This window comes from Ischnura elegans, chromosome 1 (assembly GCF_921293095.1).
Source record: "Ischnura elegans chromosome 1, ioIscEleg1.1, whole genome shotgun sequence".
Classification (NCBI taxonomy): domain Eukaryota; kingdom Metazoa; phylum Arthropoda; class Insecta; order Odonata; family Coenagrionidae; genus Ischnura; species Ischnura elegans.
The window spans coordinates 166,788,330-166,811,646 of record NC_060246.1 but is presented as its reverse complement, the minus strand read 5'-3'; the positions used below and the strand labels follow the sequence as shown (position 1 = coordinate 166,811,646).

Here is a 23,317-nt window from a genome sequence, read left to right as displayed (position 1 = left end):
GAGACAATATCTAAGGTGTTGTAAAGAAAAGTTTATCTAATGCTTGCAATGTCGAGGAATGATCGAAAATTACTTATCAGAATTCGCTGAAGAAGGTTTAAATACTGCGCTGATGTTTACGGTGGCTTGTTTTTCAATGAAATCCATTAAAAGTTACAACTCTCAAAGACCACATTCGCGTGGACCACTCAAAATTAGCCATTATCAACTATTCTTACTCAGATGGAAAAGAAAGAATGCTAAAGAAAGGCAAAATCACCTTGGACCCATTGAGAGCAGCAAACAGTAGCCGCAGGTTATGCTCTCGTGTGGGAGCACAACAATTCACCAGTTACACATCCTGGAAATGTTCTTCGAAGCCATGCAACACTGGAAATTTATTCTTTACCGTAGACCCAAAAATGTTTTCTTTAGTTGAAAATAACGTCTGCTTGATAAATGAAAAAAACTTTGTGTATGCCCAGTGTCCACAGCTTTTATTGGCGTACGACGCGTTTCAGCGAATCGCCATCATCAGGTACAGATACGAGGTACTGAAAAGTCACGAGGTCTAATATATTTACATGCAGAAAAGTAGGTAGTGGAGGGGGGCTATGGTTATGAATGTAGTCTGAGGTTTCAGGCGAGATGGAGTGGAAACGTGACATAGTGAAAAATGAAAAAGCAGGAGCAATTTCCACAATTTCACATTTATTAATACCACCGGTTTCGCTTTTCAGCATCATCAGGTGGTTATGAGTTGGTGGAAGTGGGAGAGGGGGGTTTTTGGGGGGTAAAGAGGGATGGGGGGGGGGAAGGGAGTGGGGAGGCGGTTGGGATAAGTAAGGAATTGGAGTTCGGTCGAAGATTTTAGGGGGGACGGCGGGGAACGACTCAGGAACTCAATGTCTTCGCGTTTTCTCCTCCTGCTGATCTCCCACTGCTTAAGGGCGTGGGCGAGCCGACGTACTTTTTCTTCGAAGGCCAATATTTTTGGGTTGAAATTGCACGAATGACCCTCGTTGATGAGATTAGTGGCTAAGTGGGACTTTTGTTTTCAAAACACCATTTATGTTCCGCTGCCTGTAATTTGAAATTCCTGCCTGTTTGACCGACATATGTTGATCTGCAGATCTACAGCTGATTTCACAAATGCCTGATCTCAAAGGAGGGTCCAATTTATCTAACGATTTGTCATGTTTGATTTGTCATGCAACGTTTTAGCGTCACTGGGGAATAGAAACAGAATTTGAATCTGTCTTTCTGGAGGCACTTAGAAACTTAGTAAGACTCTTTGCCTACATATGGTAGTTTTACCCGCTTCTTGATATTTGAGGTCGGCTTAAGGTCTGTGGCTTCTTTGATGGCCTCCTTCCTACTTGAATGCTGTAGTATACTCTCAATGAGACACCCAACGTAACCTTTTACCGAGGCAATCCAATTGATGTGGTTCAGTTCTTTAACAAAAGACTCCCGCGAAAGAGGAATGTTCACAATTCTATAAATAATTGAGTGAAATGCTGGCATTTTATGACTGAAAGCATGGCACGAACCAGACGGAATAACAGTATCTGTAGATGTCGGTTTTCTAAAGATATCAAATATGTGTTCGTTTCCGGATAAAGATATTTAGTTGTAAATCTAAAAAACTTAACCTTCCGTCCGTAGCTTTCTCCGTAGTAAAATTAATATTTTTATTATTTGAGTTTAAAAGGTTTAAAAAATTATTGGCTTACCGATAGCTTTTGGTCCAGCAGCATAAAATATCGTCAACATATCGAAACCAGTAAAATACGTTTTTACAAGTGATTCCTTGGAGTTAAAAAGTTTCCTTTCGAAATTGTCCATAAATTGTCCACGTCTGCTTCTCGGAGACCTGTATTATCCCTTGAGGATGAAGGAAAGGTCAGAAAAATGTAAGGCATGTAAGGCTCTTGCAGTGACCACAGGCTTAGGTCGTCTTTAACGCATTCCCACTAAGTTTTCATGGACGGAAATTGATCTTAAAATGAGATTTTGAACTTCCATTAAAATCGGTCACCAATCAAATTACTTCTAAGTTTCGGTCACCTGCTTTGATGCAAAAGTACTTTGGTATCCAGTGGAGCGTTTGATTTCCAAAATATGCCGAAAGAACTTTCAGTGAGCACTACTGAAACTTTCAAAGATCTCACAAGAGGGACGCGTAATGAAATTTCAAACGGTGCTCTCAGATAGTGCAAAGAATATTCATGATAGGCGTTATTCATAAATTGTTCAAATTAAGTTCAAAATTGATGATTTTTGCTTGAGCTTCTATTTTATAAATAACTCATGAACCACGACGGAAATATTTAAAAGATTTAATCTGGAATCGTTTGCATTGGGAAAAATGTCAATTTTTTGTTCTTAAATTTGGTATCCCTTTAAAATGCGTTTCGCATTAAAAAATTCACGCTCACAATTTTTCACTTTTTTCCCTTAGAACACATCTTGAAACGTTTGCTAAGTTGAGGTAATAAAGGCAGCTTCAATGAAGAGCTATCCAAAATTAGGCAACACATTTTCGGATGCGAAAGATTCTTCGCTGGGAATAATCACTATCGCACTCACTTTGAGGAAAATTTATATAAACTCTTCACATATTTATAAAAATGTCTTCAAGCTACACATGTGTGTAAGGATTGCATTTTCTGTCAAGAATTTCAGGAGGTTTTTTTTTTGCTCCTTCAAATATACTTCTTCTCCGTTCAATAAATATATCGATAGCTCACAAGATGAACATAAACGCTGAAGTTAAATGCCAAATTCTAACTACTCAACGCGGATAAATTACTGTATATAGTGACAAATCTTTAGCTGCATTTTTAATGACAGCTCGGTCAAAAAGACTCGGCTAATGCACTGGGGTTGTTTGCTAATAGTAAGACCCAAATTTCCAGTTCATTAAACGAATTCAATAAATAGAAGGGAAAGTTAAGTTTGCTGAACTAGACGTGTCATCCACCAAGCCATTCATTTAAAATAAAGTATTCAAAAGTTTGCGCCCACTTCTCGGGCGTTGGTGACGTAATTGGAGTTCAGAGTTTATTGAATAATTCAGGGAGAACGTCTTTCAGAGGGAGGGTAACGCACATCGCAGTGTAAACAGCACTGTGGCCGATCGCGAGGCGTCAGAGTAGCGGAGAAGTAGTGACATGTGATGCGGCATGGGTTCGTGATATCATCAACTAGTATGCGAGTGGATGATAGTTAACGGAAGTCGATTTATTGCCGCAAATAGCTCATGCAGAATACGATGGATCGAAAGAAAGTACAAGTCTCTTTCATTTCTACACTATCATAATTAATACTTTAAAAAAAAGTGAACTAGCCCATTTTTAATTCTTGACTTTTAAAGACTCGTGCGGAAACCAAGAAAGCTTTGATTCATTGGAGCTTAATTCCAAATTTAAATTAGACTTCGTCGGACTGAACTAAATTAAAAGAGAAACCTGCTTGTTTAAGTGATTCAAACAGCCTATTAAACCTTAGCGATCACTTCTAGGAAGACGCCGTCCTCGCCTTCCAGCTTTTAATGCGCAGATCACCCTCGCTTGCTGCCGAGAATTTCAGATGCCTTCTCCACGTGATTCCTATTCCCTCTCAGCTCATTGGATTCATTGAGAACTCGCACGATAAAAATAAATACTCATGCCAGATTGATACTACTCAGAACGGAAACAAAAACATTTTGCATTAGATCAAATATTTTAGCACCCATTTACCAACTGCTTAGTCAATAATTCCCGGCTAAAGATTTCTCGGAAGCCAAAACTTTTTCCAAAAATTTTTAAACATAACCGTTGCACACACTAATTTTTCTCCATTTGTTCCAAAGCGACACGGAGTGCATAAGAGAAACCCACCTTGTTCTGAGGTCTGATGGAAACGGTGGATCAAGAGAGATATTTTGCCGAGCGGACAGGTTAAGAAACTCGTTTTGTCCATCCAATAAATTAGGTGCTTTATAAAATGCTATTGTATGGAACTCATGGATCATATCTCCAAATCTCACATTCTCTTTCCGCAAAAAGCAGCTGTTTCAACATTAAAACCTAAACAGACGGCCTGTGTGGAATTTTGTAGTCGCAGTTGGAAAGCCTTAAAAATTATATCGAATCCTCTCGGGCTATGCATCAATATTTTAGGCTGAGAGCGAATATTGGCAATGAAAGGCATTTTTCAATACATTCCATATCCGATGCTTTCTCCGCCCTTCCTTTCCACCGCAGCGCACAAACTGCTTTGGATGATCGCCTCCTTCAAATGCCTGCCTACATTCCATATTACTAAGTTTTCTACCTACAATACCCGTTTGGACAGTAGTTAGCACCAAAATTCGTTTAAAATATATCTGTGCCGCAGCAGAGTCACACCTAAATCTGCTTCCGTGAGCGAGCAACGGAGTTTTCCAATGGGAACGTCCGCGTCGTTACGGTTATCTACATCTACATAATACCCCGCGAGCCTAAAAGGCGTGTGGCAGGGGGTGTTGGGACACCAGCCGTTTACAACTATAAAAAAAAGAAGTGCTCTAACGAGGTTGGGACTAGCGTATATTAAAGTCCTTTATAGTTCGGGGGAAAAACGAATTCCCATATCTATCCGTTCGGCAAAACATCTCTCTTAATTTATCGCTTCTATCGGACCTGGAGATATCGTGTGGCTCTAATAATATGTTCTCTGTGTCTCTCTTAAAGATATCCATTGTCAATTGCTCAAGCAATCTAAGCCTAGCGCGCAGCCTCCGAGTCTCCAACGGCTCCCAGCCTAATTCGCTTAACATCTGGGTAACACTGTCTGTACGCCCGTAGCAGTTTTTGACGAAACGCGCAGCCTTCCTTTGTATTTTATTAAGTTCGCGGATTAAGTCTTTCTGCACCGGATCCCATACGCTCGCTGCATATTCAAGGTGCGGTCGGACGAGAGCGAAATAGCACCTTTCTTTTACTTTCTCATCCGAAAATCTTCCCACAATACGCTTGACGAATCCTAATTTCTTCAGGGCTATGCCGCAAATTTTCTTTATATGTGTTCCCCACGTGAGGTTCGAGGTTATCGTAACTCCCAGGTACTTCACTTCGTCTGTTGCCTTTATGTTAATACCATCCACTGCATAAACATGGTTAGAGTTGGGCGAATTCCGCAAGAAATGTACCGCCATGCATTTGCTTGGATTAAGTTCGAGCCCCCACTCTTGGCTCCACAAATGTACGTTGTTTAAGTCAGAAGATAGAAGTTCATAGTCAGAGTGATCACTAATTTCGCGGTAGATGACAGCGTCGTCAGCAAATAAACGTACTTTACTACTAATGCGGGAGCACAGATCATTAATGCATATAATGAACAACAGGGGGCCGATTACGCTTCCTTGTGGAACACCTGATGTAACTTTCACAACATCAGAGCTAATTCCGTCAAGAACTACTTTTTGTTTACGATCTCTGAGAAAGTCGCGTATCCAGTTTACAACTGTTTCGTTTAATCCGCATGACTGTAATTTGTATAAAAGTTTGTTGTGAGGTACAGTGTCGAAAGCTTTCTTAAAATCTAGAAATAGTGCGTCAACTTGTCATTTCGATTCACCAGATTTTATAACGTCGTGAAGAAAGAGCGTAAGCTGTGTTTCGCATGATCTACCTTTTCGGAATCCGTGCTGACAGTCATGGAGGAAGTTACGTCTGTCCAAGAAAGCCATGATATTGCTAACGATGATATGATCAAGTATCTTGCCTATAATCAATGTTAATGAAATCGGACGGTAGTTGCCTGGGTCATGTCTGTTTCCCTTTTTGAATATGGGTGTAACGCTTGCAGTTTTCCAGTCTAGCGGTAACTTCCCTTCGGAGAGTGACTTCTTGAATATAATCTCTAAGTAAGGTGCGATCTGTGGAGCTAACTCCATGAGGACACGCGCGGGTATTCCCTCCGGACCCGGAGATTTACTATTCTTAATCGATTGAAGTTGTTTAGTTATCCCATCACTTAGTATAGATATTTCTTTCATCGATTCCTCAGTATATGGAATGTCTAAATTGAATTGAGTATCGTCAGTAGTGTATACACTTTCGAAGTGGGAATTTAAAGTGTTAGCTTTGTCAATATTTTCGGTGACAAGTTTACCATCTTTATCAAATAACGAATCTACGGTTGAATGTTTTCCCTGAAGCTCTCTCGCGTATATGGTGGTGGTATATACTTATATATGGTGCACTACGCGTCAGTAACGCATCCTAACACATGGAGCTAACGCACCACATATGCTTGTAAAAGATTCTTTTTAGACTCACAGTTTATTATTTCACGGCCTAGCCTATAATGAGCGAAATTCCAGCACTGTGAAGACACGTAACATAAATTCATGACGTCCACTGCCCAATGAAAATAGAATTTTAAAAAAACAAAAAAAAACATTAATTAGATTTGAGAATTTGGACTCTCATTACTGTTCAGTAAATACTTGGAGAGATAAGTAAACATATAAACTGGTTGCTATGTTTCCTTCTACGTTAAAAACGTATCGAAAACCCATAGTGATGAGTCAAACATATTGTTTCACCGTGTACGAGTTTTGGTAAGTCGATTAAGAACCATAACTAAGAACCTAACGCTAAGTATTTACGCAGCTTGCTATTTATCATTTTCGTCTTCGCAGCGAGACCTAGGAAAAATATACTACGACATATGAGGAGGGATTACGTATGTCAAAGTAAAAAATATGTCACACTTTTAACAGTTCAGTAAAGCAGTTCAGTTTTCAACGATAGCCATTGTGGCGCTACCCCACTGTTGAGTAACTTTTTTGACCCATGGTAGTAAATAGTTTTCCGTCGTAATGAGTGGCACCACTTTTTCTCTTGGGCAAAATTTTACTTTTTCTATTCTTGCACGTTATCAACGGCTCTTGTTCTTGAAGTTCGAAATTATGTTTAGTGCCTATCTTCTAAAATACCGTTTCCCTCATAGAAGATTCTTATACACTTTCAGAAAGAGGAAAACGATAAAATTTCCATAATTATAATTTATTTAATGCAGGGTCATCAAACGCAATCTTTAAAAGATGTAATCTCAATAATATTCTTCCCTGATTGAATTGTAAACAAATACACTCGTTGTCATGCCACTTGGCTTCATTTGCGTGGCCTCAATATGTCATGCAACGGCAGAGAATTTTGAATTTCGCCCAATAGCATAATAGGCCTCCCTCCATTTGTTGAAATATTTTTTGGGACATAGTAGCTATCGAGTGAGAATTTCCGCAGTCAATATAATCCCAATTAATGTCAATTTAGACATGTCAATTAAGCGCTCAATTTTAATGGACCTGAGTGAAATATATTTGCAAGAAAATGCTATTTTAAGTGCTTGTTATATGTCAGCCCATCAGTGGGTATTCATTGTTACGTGAGGCACTTGTAGGCTCTTTCATGGTAATTGTGGATATTCATAGGAAAAAAACTACGCTCATAAAAGCAATTTATCCCTAATTCCACGTGAATAAACGCAACCAATTAATTGAGGGGAAAAACATATTCAAGAGGATATTTGAAAGCATAACCTAATTATCTCTCCAAAACCTACCAATCAAAATGAAGTACGCTGCATACTCCAATTATGCACATCCACTCTCCCACGGTGAAAACAGGGCCCTTTTAGATAGCAAATAATAATATTAAGCCGTAAACAATTGAAATTTTATTAATAAACCCGACAGACCGCGACTGAAGTGTGTAGGAATATTTATGAGTTAACTTTAATCAATGGATCTGACAACACAATCTTTTTTACATATATCTCAGGGTTTAGATAGATCTCAGGGTCACATTCGTAAAAATCCTTGGAAAAAGTACGTATGTCAACGTAAAAAATATGTCACACTTTCAACAGTTCAGCAAAACAGTTCAGTTCAGTATCAATAGCGGTAAAATAAAATATAATTCTTGACTCAAACACAATAATATGAGAACGACTTTAAATCGCATCGCAAAGACCTATGTAAAGACCCAAATACTACTCCACATCATACTTAAAAAGTATGTGAAACTGGGAAATGTCAAATATAGTACACATAAAAAATAAGAAATACACGTAATCAATAAGCCATTAAATCATATGATATTCCCGCTGCAGCTTGCAGGGAGGATATTGCGGTTGAAGAATTAATTTACCAATGCGAGGGGCTCATAATGGCTACATAAAATTCAGGGTTCTAAAATAGCATTCATTTTTACATAACTTCTATCGAATAAAGAGCGTTCATTCCTACGATTTACCACGCCATAAGAATTCTTGTCCGTAAGTGGCGAGAGCCTTCTAAGAAGCAGCAATTTCCTCTTGAATATAGCACTAAATTCCCCCTAACAACAGAGCAAGCTACTAAAAAAAGTAATAAATTCGACTTTTCCGGAAGAGACGTTTTCAAAAATTATTAAAATCATGGATTCAGCAAGGAGGTACGTCTGAAGACTTTTTCAAACGGGGCGACACCAAACTAAGCGCCGAATTACCTTCCGATTGTCGTACGGATGCAAACTTCTTGAAAACTAGAAATTGGATGACCATGAAAGAGAGGAGACACATTTTTCATGTTGATCGCACGGGTTTCTAGGACAATTTTTGTCCAAATTAATGGCGCAAACTGCATAAAAACCGTGAACTTTACAATTCTCATCCCATGAAGATCAGGCATTTTCACAAAGTTGCACCGGATACTCTTTGCATAAGTACTAGAAATATTTCCAAGCACCTGTTATCACTGCAAAAAAAAGGTATGCACTTATTAATAAACCACCAGTGAAATGGTACACAGATAATAGTTGCGAGTATGATAAACTGACAGAAAAACGGGCTATAACTTGGAATTGTGAGTACAGCTCCAAGCAGAGAAAGTAATCGCCATCCGGTACCCGATAATGAAATTTACTATACTCAGTTGTAATCGACCAGAAAAAGTGGTACCTCATTTCAGTACATTTGTAGCACATAAATTTCCATTTGGTAATCAAACGTCTATATTTCACTGAAACTCTCTCCGTGGGCTGTATAAACGATGGTTGTTCAAAAAATGCGCGGTTCCGCGATGCGCCAATCCTTAGCAAACATTCGATACTACGGTATTTGTATTTTGGCCATCATACTTGTGGCCATACAATAGAGTGTTTGCATGGGTGAGGAATAAGCATGAAACCCTTTCCATTTAGTGCATACATGTTTGAAGTTCACATGTGTTTAATGAAAATTCCATGTGTTTTGTTATTAATTTATTATTTAAGTTTTAATAACCTTTGTTTTAGCATCGAAATTCAGGAGGGTAAAACGACCTGTAATTGGCTATTCGTTACGTGACGTCATCTCCCATAGTATAGTTGCAAGCGGACGGGAGCATTGATGAATAACTTTTATTTCACGTATTTTACGTGATATTTCTTCATTCTTCTGCAAGTAAATTTGCAAAATGGAACCTGGTTTCGTTAAGGCTTGTTCAAATAACCTCCCAGACGTAGACCCCTTCGTGATCGATGTATACCTAGGGCCTATCTTCGTTTTTGTAAGGTCTGTAACTTCGCCTTCTCCCGAGTTGGGAGAAAATAGACTCGTGAAGCGTTTCATCCAACACTTAAGTCTCTAACTCGATTGCATATAGACGATGAAGTAAAGAGTGAAGTGAGTTGTGAATGTAACATCTTCGAGAAAATTATTTCTTCCATGCTGGTTCAACCAACCGTATACATTTCGACCAAAGGTATCTGACTATTGCGAAGGGGATATGTTTCATATTTGAACTAGTTGTGCTTTAGGGATACATCGAACGCGTATTAATTTTCATTCGTTTGTTCGCTTCTTACGTATTGAACCTATTGCCAATTCATTGTGAGATTTCGCCAGTGTTTACATTTCACGCATTTTGTTGCGCTGTTGTTCGTTTTTGTTTTGGTCATATTTTGGTTACCGTAGGAGTGATAGTGAAATTCGAAGTTTTTTGATGTTACAATAACTGGTTTAGCAATTTTTTTCATCCTATTCATTTAATTGTCTTCGCAATGTTAACGTGAAATAACGTAAACTGATTCTAAGTCCTTAGTGATGGGTGGGAAGTGAGATGTGAAGAATCCTTACGAATTTCAAGGAGTGCAAATTCTTTTAGTGTTCAGAGTGATTGGAAAACCGATAATCATGCTTTATTAGTGTTACATAATAGTGTTTTATATTTATTGTGAGCCAAGTTCTTCATTGAAATAGTTGATTCGGCATATACTGATTATAAGTAGGTATCAAAAAGACAGCTCGTGAAATGTGTGCGTGGTAGTGCTATTTGTGATATGATGGGTACAATAAACATGTACAAGTAAGGGTAATTTTGCATTGTTTTTTATACATTAACACCTCTATTAAATTATTTTTCCCTATGTTTCCGCACTATTATGATGTCAATTTTTGAAATTTTAAATGTATCGAGGCAGATCGTTGTGTTTCCTCAACTATAACATTTTAGGAGTTGCAAACATATGTTACGAAGTGCTTGCATGTAGGTATTTGCAATGCATCAAATTTGTACCATTCATACATTTACCGTAACGTTATTTTCTTTACGATTCTTTACTGCATTGTACAATTTTTAAATTTTCCTTTTCTACTCCAACATTGTGTATATCTGCTTTTCGAGTATAAACGCTTACAATACTGACGTTGCTAATTATGTTTTTCCATAGTCATCAAGCATACATAATGAAAGTAAGCATCCGAAGTGAAAAAATATGCAATGTATATCATCAATGAATACACGGCCGTTTGTATACAGGAATAACTGCATCTCAAACACACATATGCTTCAGTATTACGCATTAGTCTCTCCTTTCTGAATGTAATGGCATCGACTTAAGGTCCCTCCGGGCATAATTTCCGTCGTAGTTCAGGCTTATCGGGAACATCCACAAAAATCTTGTTCGGTGTAGAAACACGGGTGCTCCCACATATCGGAACAAAACCATATTCATTCCGGAATTTTGTCCTACAAGCCATTAACCTATCTTCGCTCATGGCTACGAACTTAACGAATTATTGTACGAAATATACCACTAATTTACAGTAGGACAGGTGGTTCCGTCAGATTCACCTCAGTGTTCGTAAACAACAATATCCATCAATCGCAGGTGATCGGAGGAACTGCAGTCAGTTGAGTATGGGGATTGACGTCACAAGCCGTCTGACATGGCGGCGGAGTGTTTTAAGCGCAACATTGATTTTGGAATGTTTATTTGTTAATAACAAATTTACCCATGGTCGTACGACTGTAGGAATTGGAATTTTGCTTAATTAAACCAAACTGATATTTTTAACAGGCCTCACTAAAAAGGTGCAAATACTCTATTGGCCTTCATTATTGTGGCATACAAAATAGAGAAAACACGATTTGTTTTTGAAGCACAACTGGCGCCACTCAATTTTTCGGAATTATTTCTTGATTGAATGTATAGTTTACCCCGCAATACGTAATAGAACGAGGTGTTGCATACCCAACAGGATACTGTGCGGGCCAACACTTCCTGACTTGGTCAGTGTTACTCATTTGAACTGCTGATGTTAGCAGTCAATTAATTTGTCCTATATTTGCGCTGTTACTTTATTTTTCAATTAATTTGCTTTATATTTGAACTGTTAATGTAAACAGCCAGTTACTCTGATTTAATCTGGTTTCCTTCATTTAGATTACTTTTGTATTTATTAGTGATGGGTCGATTCCAAAATTTTATCGATTCCGATCCCGATTCCGATTCTGACATTTCGATTCCGATTCTACCGATACCGATTCCATCGATTCTGATGCCATAGGCTCCAAGAAAAATATCACTTAATTCCAAGCAACAAGAAAACCACTTAAATAATATCACTCTATAAAAGAGTCAGTTGACAAAAGCATCTTCCATATCATCACTATGTAATTAAAATATAATAGCTAAATTTCAAAACAGAAAATACCTGAAAAGTGGTGTTACATGAAAGGTATTATTTTAGAATATTGGCACTCATAATATGTCGACCATATCTATGTATCCAAACTACAAGGGAGAGCCCTGAGTACAGAAATTTTCATAGCTGTAATAAAGATTACATATTACGTATATGAATCATAAAATATTTTCCCTTTCAAATTTTCAAGCAGAAAAACCAATTATTCTACATGCTCAGCCAGCAGGTTTTGACGTCTCCATGTTACAGTATTACTGCCTGCAGAAAATTGCCTTTTGCTACACACTCGTGTGATTGGGAAAGTACTTTCCTACCAAAATTGCAAGATTTCGGAGACTTTGGAATTTTTATTAAAAATTATATCAACGATTTTTTTGGATATTGAATCCTCATGGAATTCAAGTGGACGAAGCGAACGAACTATAGAACTAAACTTAAGTTTTGTAGAGCCAAAAAAATTCTATACTTCTCATAGCATTTAATCAACCTTAAAATTTCTTGCTATTTTTAAGTTCAAGAAAGAAACTAAACGCTACGAATGAATATCACATCGGACGGACGCAGTAATAAAAAGGATAAAAGAGCCTTGTGGTGTGAAAACTCCCCCTTCCGCGCGACTCACCTCGGCAAATGTGGAGAGGGAAAAAGGGTATCGGTTGTTGCCTTACACGGAAACAGTTCATTTTTCTCTCTCCTAAGCATGCTGACTTAATTTCTTCACTTTACTTCAATACCCGAGGCATATTCCTTATGCGTGGGATGGTTCCGAAAAATATCCAATCCTTAGTATTTTCACTCGAGTAATGCGCTAAATGTTCTAGTCGATCTATACATAATCCTTTTTAGTATCCTCAGTTTAGTGTTTTAAGTCAATGAAGACGATTATCCATGCTTTAAATGACGATTTTCAAGACAAATGTTTTAAAAAACTTGAAAAATCGGCCTCAGTTACCGAGCCTTAGAGTTCCGCGGCGTGTAGCTCAGCCTTGACGCGCGATTGAAAAATCGCTCTTATTTCCTTCGTCACACACTTTATTTTCCAAGATTTCTAATTAGTACTCTTTATAAATCTCTACTCTATATTGTGGTTCAAATTTTCCGAGTTATATTTTTCGTAAACGAAAGATAATATCTACTTTATGTCAAATTTCACGTGAAAAACGGGTCGGCCATTTGGCGTTGTAAAACCAGACAGATGAGAGCCAAAATCTTCAAAAGTCATTGAAAGTAAAGGCTAAGCACCAGATCAAAGGAATATTGCGTTTTTTATTCCATAAAACTCATACCAACGCAAAACCACTTGGATAAATTCAAAGAATTTTTGAGGAAAAACGATATCTCGCGTGGCATTAAAAAATTGGTCATGTTTGGGCCTCTGTATCTCACTAAAGGTTCGTATTCATGTAAAATTGCATACACATCTATATATGGTAATGATTTATGAGTATTTACGCTAAGTTTTAAGTCTCTATCCCCAAAAAGGTCATTTTGGACTTTATTCCAGCTTTTTCCGATTTCGGACCAGTGTGCGCCGGGTAGGAAGACGATCGGCCGCCGGGGCTGGCGTAAAGGTATTCGGCACCCACGTCGACAACTATATAGTGTATACAGCAAGCTGAAACTACCAGGCCAAGGCATTAGAATGACTTATTGGCTTTAAAAACTGCATTATTACATGAGTTTCATGATAGCGCTTCCTGTCGGCAGATTCCTGGACCTACTAGCCTCGAAAGCGAGTACCAACTACTCGATCGACTTGAATTTTCGAGTACTCGCACATCCATCGCCAGAAGATATGTGTTTTGTTATTACGATTACGTGGCGCGAAAATTCAAATGACTGTTGGAAACGCGGTCGTATATTTTGTTGTTTGAAGTACTACTGGAATCGGAATCGATTTTTCACCTTGGCAAGTACTCGTTTTCGATTCCGGTTCTTGGTCGAGAATTGAGGAATCGAAGAATCGAGGAATCGAACCGACCCATCACTAGTATTTATGCAATTTCCTGTGGATGAAATTGGTTTTGACTGTTGTCAAGGGAGTATCAAAGTAACATCGCGAGAAATAGAATTAGTTCTCTGGCGATATTGCAGATGCCAGTGTCCCTTATTGCCAGGGTCAGTCCCTTATGTAAAGATTCCTTATTCCGTCACACTGAAATCATTTAAAACCAGAATAATATTGCAGAAATAATACTGATGTTTTCTATCATTATCATTATCCAACAGCTGCTAGCGATTTGTATTGTGCGCCGCAGTGTAGTGTCTCAGCGGCGGAATTCTAAATCTACGATTTATTCATTCATTTTTTTATTTCTATTGTTCCTCCTATCTTTTGTGACTTTGGCGTCGGTCTCGTGGACCACATGCTAAGGCATATGCAGCCCCATAAATACCCACTAATACTTTTAAATAGTTTTCACTAGTCACCCTTCTCCTTGTGATTTACCCTAACAATTAGGAATTTTACGTTGGAGAACAAGATAAGGATGAATTATTTTCATGTGAAAAATTCCCCCGCAGCGGCAAAATTTGTCGAGGAGTTTGGTTTAGGAAACATCAGAAAGATTTAAAGGGTAAGAACAGTAATAATCACATGTTGATACCAAAGAATGTACTTTATCCAGGAACATCAAGAAGGCAAATACCGAAAAAATATAATAATCCATACGGATTGTATTTCCCGGATACGGAGTAATTTCGTCCGTACTAGTAAATTTGCAATTCGGATCTGTCGTAAAAACTAATTATTCGGTGCAATAAAGCACATTTTATAAACCAAATTAAACCAGAATACTTGACTTTTATATTAAAAGTTTTCCATCTTTTTATAATAGCAGTCCATTAATCTGGTTTAAATTGGTTTACAATATTTGCTTTATTTACGTTACCCAATTAATTAATTTATATGTTCATTTATTTATTTGTCGACAGAAATGAATTCGATTTTGATAGTGAGGGAAGTATTTAAGATGGGACTAAGAGACGAGTCATAAAACTAATTAACTGTAAATAAGGAGTCACAATAAGCGTTTGGCATAAATAACTAACTAATATCAGTAAAAATATCAGTATAAAATTGAGTAATCTCAAAGATTCAGACGAGAGGTTTACACAAGACGTTCAGAAAAATTTGATCTGTAACTATCAAGATACTCCACAGACGTGGACGTGAATAAGTATACAAGTAATGTAAAGATATGCAAGCTTAATTTCAAGAAACTAGCTGGCGTAAAAGGCGTTACTTTTACAGCATTCATTTAATCACTGCTATCCCTTAACGTTATTTCTTCTTCGCGTTCCCAATGAGTGCTAGAGACGCAATCACGATTTATCCAATCACCACCTTCCAGCATTTTAATTCCCTCATTTTTAATTCTTGAACTTAAGCTTCTAGTAACGCTAAATGGACTCTGCGTAATATAAACCCGATTTTGTGCCTGAGAGAAAGGAAACGCCACTTGGAAGACGATAATTACGCACGCTATATTTTTTTGAATCTACACTCAAAATTTCTCTAAACTCAATGAGGGTGAAAAAGTTTGCAGAGCGCCTGGTATTTCGTACCATCGGCTATTTCGTGTGCTTTGCGGTCAAAATGAAATAACATTGAAAACATATCGGTGTAAAACATTTCAGAAAAAAAAATACTTCGTTCACTTCGGCCACATAGCATGAATCATTTCGATTGGTTTCAAAGCGGTATTTCACCCCTGAGGAAACAGAGACAACCCATTTATCGATGCCAGAAACCCTTTTCGTCCGACAGCGCTCAATTTCTGGATAAGCTGGCGGGGAGTCAAAGAGAGAAAGGAAGTGTCTGTTATGCGAAGCGACGGGGGCAGTAAACCCCAGAGCCTTCATCCCTCCCCACGGAGATCATGGCTTCGATCACGCCTCGCGTGCTTCTGAGGATGTATGCGCCAACATGATTGATGGGAAAAGAGTGGAAACGATTCCCGATGTCTTCGAGGGGAGGAGAAGAAAGTCTCTCAGACAATTCAGATTTAGACGTGAGGACAGCTGACGCATAGAGAAAGAAAGTCGTTATATTCAGTAGCAAAAGCTTGATTTAAAATTCTCAGACTTCCTACTTCATATGCAAACTTAAATCTGGGTTAGCTCGCAAATTTTTCTTGTCATCAATTCAAAGATAGGTTTGACTAAGATCACCTCCCAATCTTCCTATCAGCTGTCGCTTGAAAACTTGCACAATATTACTGATTCAAACCCATCATCACCCGCCTCGATCATCTAATGCGAGGCCTTCCTTTGACATCATTCTCTGGCGCTTGCCATTCAGCGATAACGTTCACCATCGCGTCTCATGAATCACGCCAATTCAGCACTCCAGTTTTCTACCCAAAACATTCAAAAGATTTCTCTCCATCTCTTCTCAGAATTCCCACATTACTCACATAATCTCTCCATTTGATTTCCATCATTTATTTGTAAACTTATTATGTTAACTTCACACTTGTCTGTCTCTATGCAAGCACACAACATTGGCTGCAGTCCATAGATTCCTCTGAAGGAAAGAACTCGGAAATCGTAAACATCAAATCGATAATCAGAAAGAGAAACAAACATGATCCAGGAAATTTATATCGTTTTATTTGTATTAAGATAAAGAAATTATGACCAACATATTAAGATCGATTATGAGCAAGATGATTAAACATATTGTTGTTAGTAATATTACAGCTTCTGGGAGGTCTTATGTGGTAGGCAGCACGGCTTCTGGAAGGAGTTCTCTCTTCTCTTCTTCTCAGAGGCGATTTTCTGAGTAATTGTAAGCAAAAAGTAGTTCTTGACGGAATTAGCGGATATGTTGTTAAATTGACATCCTGGATCCCGTCAGGAAGTGTAATCTATCACATTTCGTTCGTTGCATAAAACTATATGTCTTAATGCACATAAATGACCTCTGCTGCAAAATTAACAGTAAAATATGTACTTACCATACGTAGTCCCGGGAGCGTAGATAAACTAAACATATATCTCGTGTTTTTATCCACTTGGGTATGCGGATGAGCTTATGTGAAATAAAATCCACGTCCACTCACTGTGGTTACTTACATCGCTTTGGTTGCGCATTTTTATGTGCCGTAATGCACTCATAAATCCCGATATCAACTCCAAAGCGTTTTATTATCGCTCTTTTATCGGTTAAAATTCCAAAGTTAAATACACCAAAGGATGAAGTTCGCCATGAAAAAATATTTGAATTAGCCGGGATACGAACCCGGATCTCCCGATTGCCAGTCAGGCGTGCCAGTTACCAGTTACACCAACAAGCCATTTTCTCAGAGTGAACTTCGGGAACTTTTTCCATGGCGAACTTCATCCTTTGGTGTATTTAACTTTGCACGCGTGCGCGTGACTGCATGCGAGGTCACTGCAGTGCTTTAAAATTCCAAACTTCAACCCAAGTACAATCAATAACGCAGTGAGAAGCCCGAGAAACATTTTTACATGTTTTGACGTTGCCACTTCCTTCGTTGTCTGTTGTTTTTGCCGCCTCGGACGAAGAAAAAAAGAAACGCCGACGGATTCAGGAAAAACAATCGCAATCGATATAATCTCACCTAAGCATTGCATGGGCTCCATTAAGAGCCCTTTAAGTGTGATAAATTATGCGGGATGCTTCTTTCTCTATTTCATTATTACTTGTACCCAAAGTCGATTAAACATGTTTTTTCCCCACAGCATTCCTTTAATCCATATGGGTCTAGAAAAACAGCCAAAGTCCACAAATCTGAGAATCCAATCGCAATAGAAGTAATCTCAGCAAATTGAATTCCATTCTATTCCCTTCGAGCCAGTGTCCTTCGGTAATATAAACAAATCACTTCCGCCATAGAAGGGCAGGATTCGCATTTACATTTAAGTGTGATACACTTTGCAGTTTCGTTATTTTGCTTTGGCGTTCTTAACCAGTTCCCCAAATCGCAGAGAATAATTTTCTAATAAATATTTCAATTGAAACCCTGATCCCCACGATTTAGTATACGAACTATACAGAAACACGTCAACCGTTGGATAAAATAAGAATTTGTTAGTGGTTTCCATAATTGATATTCATATCTGTAACTGCGATCACGTGTTGGTGTTCTTTAGCTTGGACTTTAAAAAACCTATCATTTTTTATTATTATTGATTTTACCGAAATATCATGTAAAAATCAATTTATTTTTCTGATTAATTACTTAGCTAGACAGAATCATAAGAAATTGTATTTCAGTGCACCATAATCACAAATTTTGCTGTTTGGACTGAACATCTGCAAATACGCTCATTAGAATTTTAACTACGTTGTTATGAATGCAAAGAAATGAAATTTAATTTGTCAAAAAACCAAATCAAACATTTCACAGATAAGACCTGAAATATAACTAACATATTTCTTAGATTTTTTCCACTTGGGACCGCTTGTAATATCGAGGTTAAAAATTGGGTTAAATATTCTTTTAAGTCGGCTGCACATCTACCATGGGCCATAAAGTGATTCCGACATTCATCGAGTCTAGCGCAACACCAGACGTCTACGAGATCATTGAAACAAATTGGAACAGAAGATTTTACCAGCAAACTCAATTTAATTTCTCCCAAACCAATCGTACCTCTAGTATGGATAAATCACATGTTACATTCTATGAATAGCAAATAAAAACATTCAAGTAAAATTCGGAATGAAATTTCGTAATTTAATTTACATTTGTACCAAAAGTCGGCGAGAAATATTTTCTATGCAAGCAGTAACACCTAGAATCTCTTGGATAAAACGGCAAAATTCCACGCGATCAGAGAAAGCAATCGCAATTGAAGTAATCTCAGAAAATTCAATTCAATTTCCCCCGAGCAAAGTGTCCTTCTATAATATGCATGTATAAATCACCTGTTAGAGTCGGACAGGATGCGTTGGGTCTATTCGGAGGGAGCACACAAATTGATTCCCGGGATCCGCTGTTTTTTTCTCTCTGCGATGGAATCAGTTTTAAGCGAACGGAATTAGTATTCCACGTGAAGCTGGCCCACAAACGCACATGACGGCGCCGAGGCCTCGAGCCCAGATCGCAATCTGCGATTCGACGGCGGACCGTACGTACTCCCTCTCCGGAATAATTTCGATTCGCGCCGTCAGCGGGAAGTCGAACAATTAGTGCACTGCATGGGAGGAAGGGGGAGACCTCGATTCTTTAACTCATGTTTTTTTGCAGCATTTTTTCGTAACCAAGCCCCGATTCGAAACAATTGGAATGCGGATTGGAGGCTGAATATCCTCATTTGCTCCCTTCATCGCCCCTGGCCCCCACTAAAAGGATGACAATGAAAGACATTTGAAGTCACCTTGCGCACAATCTAAAGGTTGACCTATCGAGTTTCGACACTTTGTTTCATTATCAAGGTCATTGTTGTGCCATTGTCAGGTCGAAAACGATGGGTCGCTGAGCATTGAAACCGAATGGAAATTAACTTCTGTCTTTCATTGTCATCGTCGTCATGGAGATAGCGCATTTCAACCGAGTTTCACCGGATGCTCTTAAGGCCGCTATACACGGCGAATGATTTGGCGAATGATCATGCTGAATGATCATGCGAATGAAATCATTCGCCGTGTATGACGGAAAAATTCGCGAATGATCCGTCATGCGCATGATCATTCAACGAAAATTAGAACATGTTCTATTTTTAATCGCATGATCCTGTGAATGATGGATGTGCGCTAGCGCGCGGCGACCATCTTGTCTGTTTTCGGAAACGGAACTATGGATGAAGAAACGGAACCAGTGAACCATGACTTGCCCATGGAGTTTCTCATATCAATATACTGAAATTCGACCGTCTTTTATTAAAAAAGCGGTGTTTTTCACTAGGAGTAACGGGACTTCTGTTGATAATTTTGATACGGTGGACGCTTTCGCAGCAACAGAGACGGAAAAATGGCTTGGAAAAAGGACGAAGTGGAATTCCTAATTCAGCTGGTGCGGGAGCGGCCAACGCTGTACAACGTCAAGGACGTTAATGATAAAAATAAGGTGCTGCGGACAAAGGAGATGGAGAAGGTGGCACAAGAAATAGGTGCGATAAGGTGAGTGTTTTTCATTTATTGAAATGCAACGGTGCTATTGTGTACATAAATTTATTATTTTTTGTAATATAGAAAGACATGCACATGAAATACATAAGTGATGAATCCCGTAATTCAAATTTATCCGAAAGTGCCAAGTTACAAGTATCAATAGAAAGAACCTTAGATAAAAACATTTAAATATAAAGTACTAGCAGTTTTGAAATCGGTAGATTTATGTGGCTGACCAACAGAGTTGTTATTGTAATAAGGATGTTGCCGCTACCTGTTAGGAATTTATGATTAGGTTAAATTAACAAATTCTTAATTGATGATATTAATGAATATCTGCAATATGTCACTATTACACAAGCGCCTCAAATCGGGAAATATTCATGGGCTTGTCAATAGCACCGTTGAAGATGAATTTTTAAATAAGTGCGTTAGTTACGCAATTATATCAGAAAAAGGTATGATCCAATTGACATTGTTTTCACTATGGACAGGCCCAACACAACAGCGGAGGAGTGCCGGAAGAAGTGGCATGCCCTCCGCACAAATTACATGGCGGAGAAGAGGAAGGTGGATGCCACAAAGAAAAGTGGTTCAGGCGCCGATACGGTACGTACATTCTCTTCAATAAGTTTATGTCGACCATTTCCTGTGGTATATATATTTCAAGCATTTAATTTCACATGCTTTTCTTGCAGGTGCGAACACCCTCGCTATATTATTTCAAGGCCATGCAGTTTTTGGAGGAGACGATTAGTGTTAGGCCCCATACCTCTCCCTTGGAGTTGACCGAGGTAAGCAGTGATATGGAAATGAACAAGAGTTGCTATCATTGCATTATTTGCTCTGCTTCATAATGTTACAACGATATTTCATAAAGAATAGCTAATGAAAACAATAAGCATTTTGGAGTGTTGAAAAGGAGTTATACCTCCGCTGCATAATTCCACTTACTCAAACCCGCTAGGGTAATAAGGAAAATGGATTTCCTGCAGTGCCTAAATAAATGCACAATTGCATGAATTTGTAGCTTCTTTGTTTCTGCCGACGTTTTCTCAGAAGATCCTTTTTCTACAGTTAATGCATTCATCCTTTCTAGGAAAGTGGTGTCCCTGCTGTGGAGCTGGAGTGGGAGCTCCTCCTCGATGACGATGGGTCTGTGCTGGAGGTACAAGATTCATCTGCCACTCCCTCACCTACCCCCTCCAATTGCAGCAGGTCGATGGCCGGCCCATCCACCTCTGCTGCTAGGGGCAAGAAGAGAAGGATGGATTCCCTTAACCCGGAGCAAGCTGCAGAGCTCCTGCAAGCGGCGGCGGCAGCATTGGGGACTCTGGCCAAAAGGTCGGATAAAGATTCCGAGGAAGACGCTTTCGGGAGGCTGGTGGCCCAGCGGCTTAAGGCCATAAATGATAGGAGGGAGAAGAGCAGGCTAATGTTTGAGATTGAAAAGGTTTTTTTTGATGGAATGATGAGGAGGGAGTAATCCCTATTATATACGTAATAAATTTATACAATGAAATAAGCCCTTATGATTTATTACCTTTAACGCTCTATCTACTATAGTTATTTGCATTCTATTCTAAATAGCCATGGGTGCTTACCTTATTATTTATTTAAGAGTATTAAAAGTCCTGTATTATCACTGAACTGGAAGCCATCATTCAAACAAGGGTGACTTTTGCTTTTGAGGAAAAAAGAATAATTGGAACATCTTCACTGAAGTGCTCTATGACTATGCTCTTCCCTAGTCCCTCACTGACATGAGTAAATAATTTTATGAAGATTGGGAAATTACCTGATGAGCAGCTAATCAAAAGACAAGGAATTACGATACTTGCAGTTATATTGAAATCAGCACTAGGTATCAACTTCACTAATATGCTAATAATAATTACAAAATCACAAATAATTTCACCCATCATTTCATTAATAAATAATCACAAAATTATTTATTAATGAAATGATGGGCGCACATTTAAAAAATTACAGTCACTCTGCCAAATAATTAAAATAACTGCAAAATTCGTTTCTAATTTGAAATGCCAAGTTCCCAGGCCTGTTTCCCCCTTGCTGAGGTAATCCAGGTAGGGCATTCAGGTAGTCCTCCACATAAGGCGTAGGTACGTTACTCCCACACAAAAAGTTGTGTAAAGTCACGGCAGCCAGTGTCACCACTTCCACTTTCTCTGGAGCTAGGTTCATGGTGGTCAGGAAGACACGAAACCTATTGCTAAGAATACCGAAGGCATTCTCCACCACCCGACGGGCCCTTGAAAGGTGGTAGTTGTAATGCTCGAGCATACTTCCGGAATTATTCGTCCAATCGTGGTCTCATGGATTCTTTTCGAATACATCGATGACCGGAACGACTCGCCAGTGGCAAGGAACCGTAGAGTTAACGCAAGCCTGAAATCAGTTATTTATTTGCAACATAAGCAGCACAATATTCATACTTTCACCATGACAATGGAGCAAACATAGTACCTCTTGTCCGCGGATATGGCTCCTCTCATGAGAGTGTCGACCTTCTCATAATCCCTACGGGTTGCATTTAACACAGTTTCAAATTGTTCCTCCGTCATTCTGAGGAAATTCCGGAAGGCCTCCAAAAGAAGTTCCTCCTGAACCATGTACAGCGTCCCTCGGCCACTATCTCTCCTTTCTATCCACGGCCTCGTCCACACGCTCCTTCTTCTTCTTCGGTTTCGCTGCATTAATAGCACGGCCGCGGCAGCAATAACGGCTACGGCCGAAGCAACGGCTATTCTTCTTTGCCTGTTGTTCATGTTTACACCACCACACAAGCCGCAAAGGTAAACACAAAGGTAAATAAAACAGCTCTATTGTTGCTAAGGCGTACCATTGCGCATCCTCAGTGCGCAGATCATTCGCGAATTTCATGCGCGTCGTCATGCTCCGTGTATAACCCCATAAATTTACATCACAGCGAATGATTTCATTCGCATGATCATTCTGCATGATCATTCGCAAGATCATTCGCCGTGTATAGCGGCCTTTACACACACTGCACAGGGAAATTTAAAAAAAAAACTTCGATCCAATGTTCCAAACTGAATAGTTTATAATATGGATCGTGGTTTCTATACTTACGTAATGATAGCATCATAATTGATAATAATATCAAAAATGTAAATATCATCATCAAGATCGAAAGAATTGTAACATTAACTTATTGAAAGATATTTTACTTCGTGCCTCTCATGAATTTGAGACGTTTTAAAACGTTTTTGACTCTTAATAGAC

General features: G+C 38.7%; 1 protein-coding gene across 1 annotated transcript; it reads left to right on the top strand.

The window, feature by feature from the left end:
- Window positions 1–19,680: 19,680 nt before the first annotated feature.
- LOC124154035 lies at window positions 19,681–21,733 on the top strand. The gene is made up of 4 exons (XM_046527520.1): window positions 19,681–20,059; window positions 20,545–20,659; window positions 20,749–20,844; window positions 21,150–21,733. Exons 1-4 carry the CDS (start codon window positions 19,911–19,913, stop codon window positions 21,534–21,536), a joined length of 747 nt encoding a protein of 248 aa, XP_046383476.1. The 5' UTR covers window positions 19,681–19,910; the 3' UTR covers window positions 21,537–21,733.
- Window positions 21,734–23,317: the final 1,584 nt, after the last annotated feature.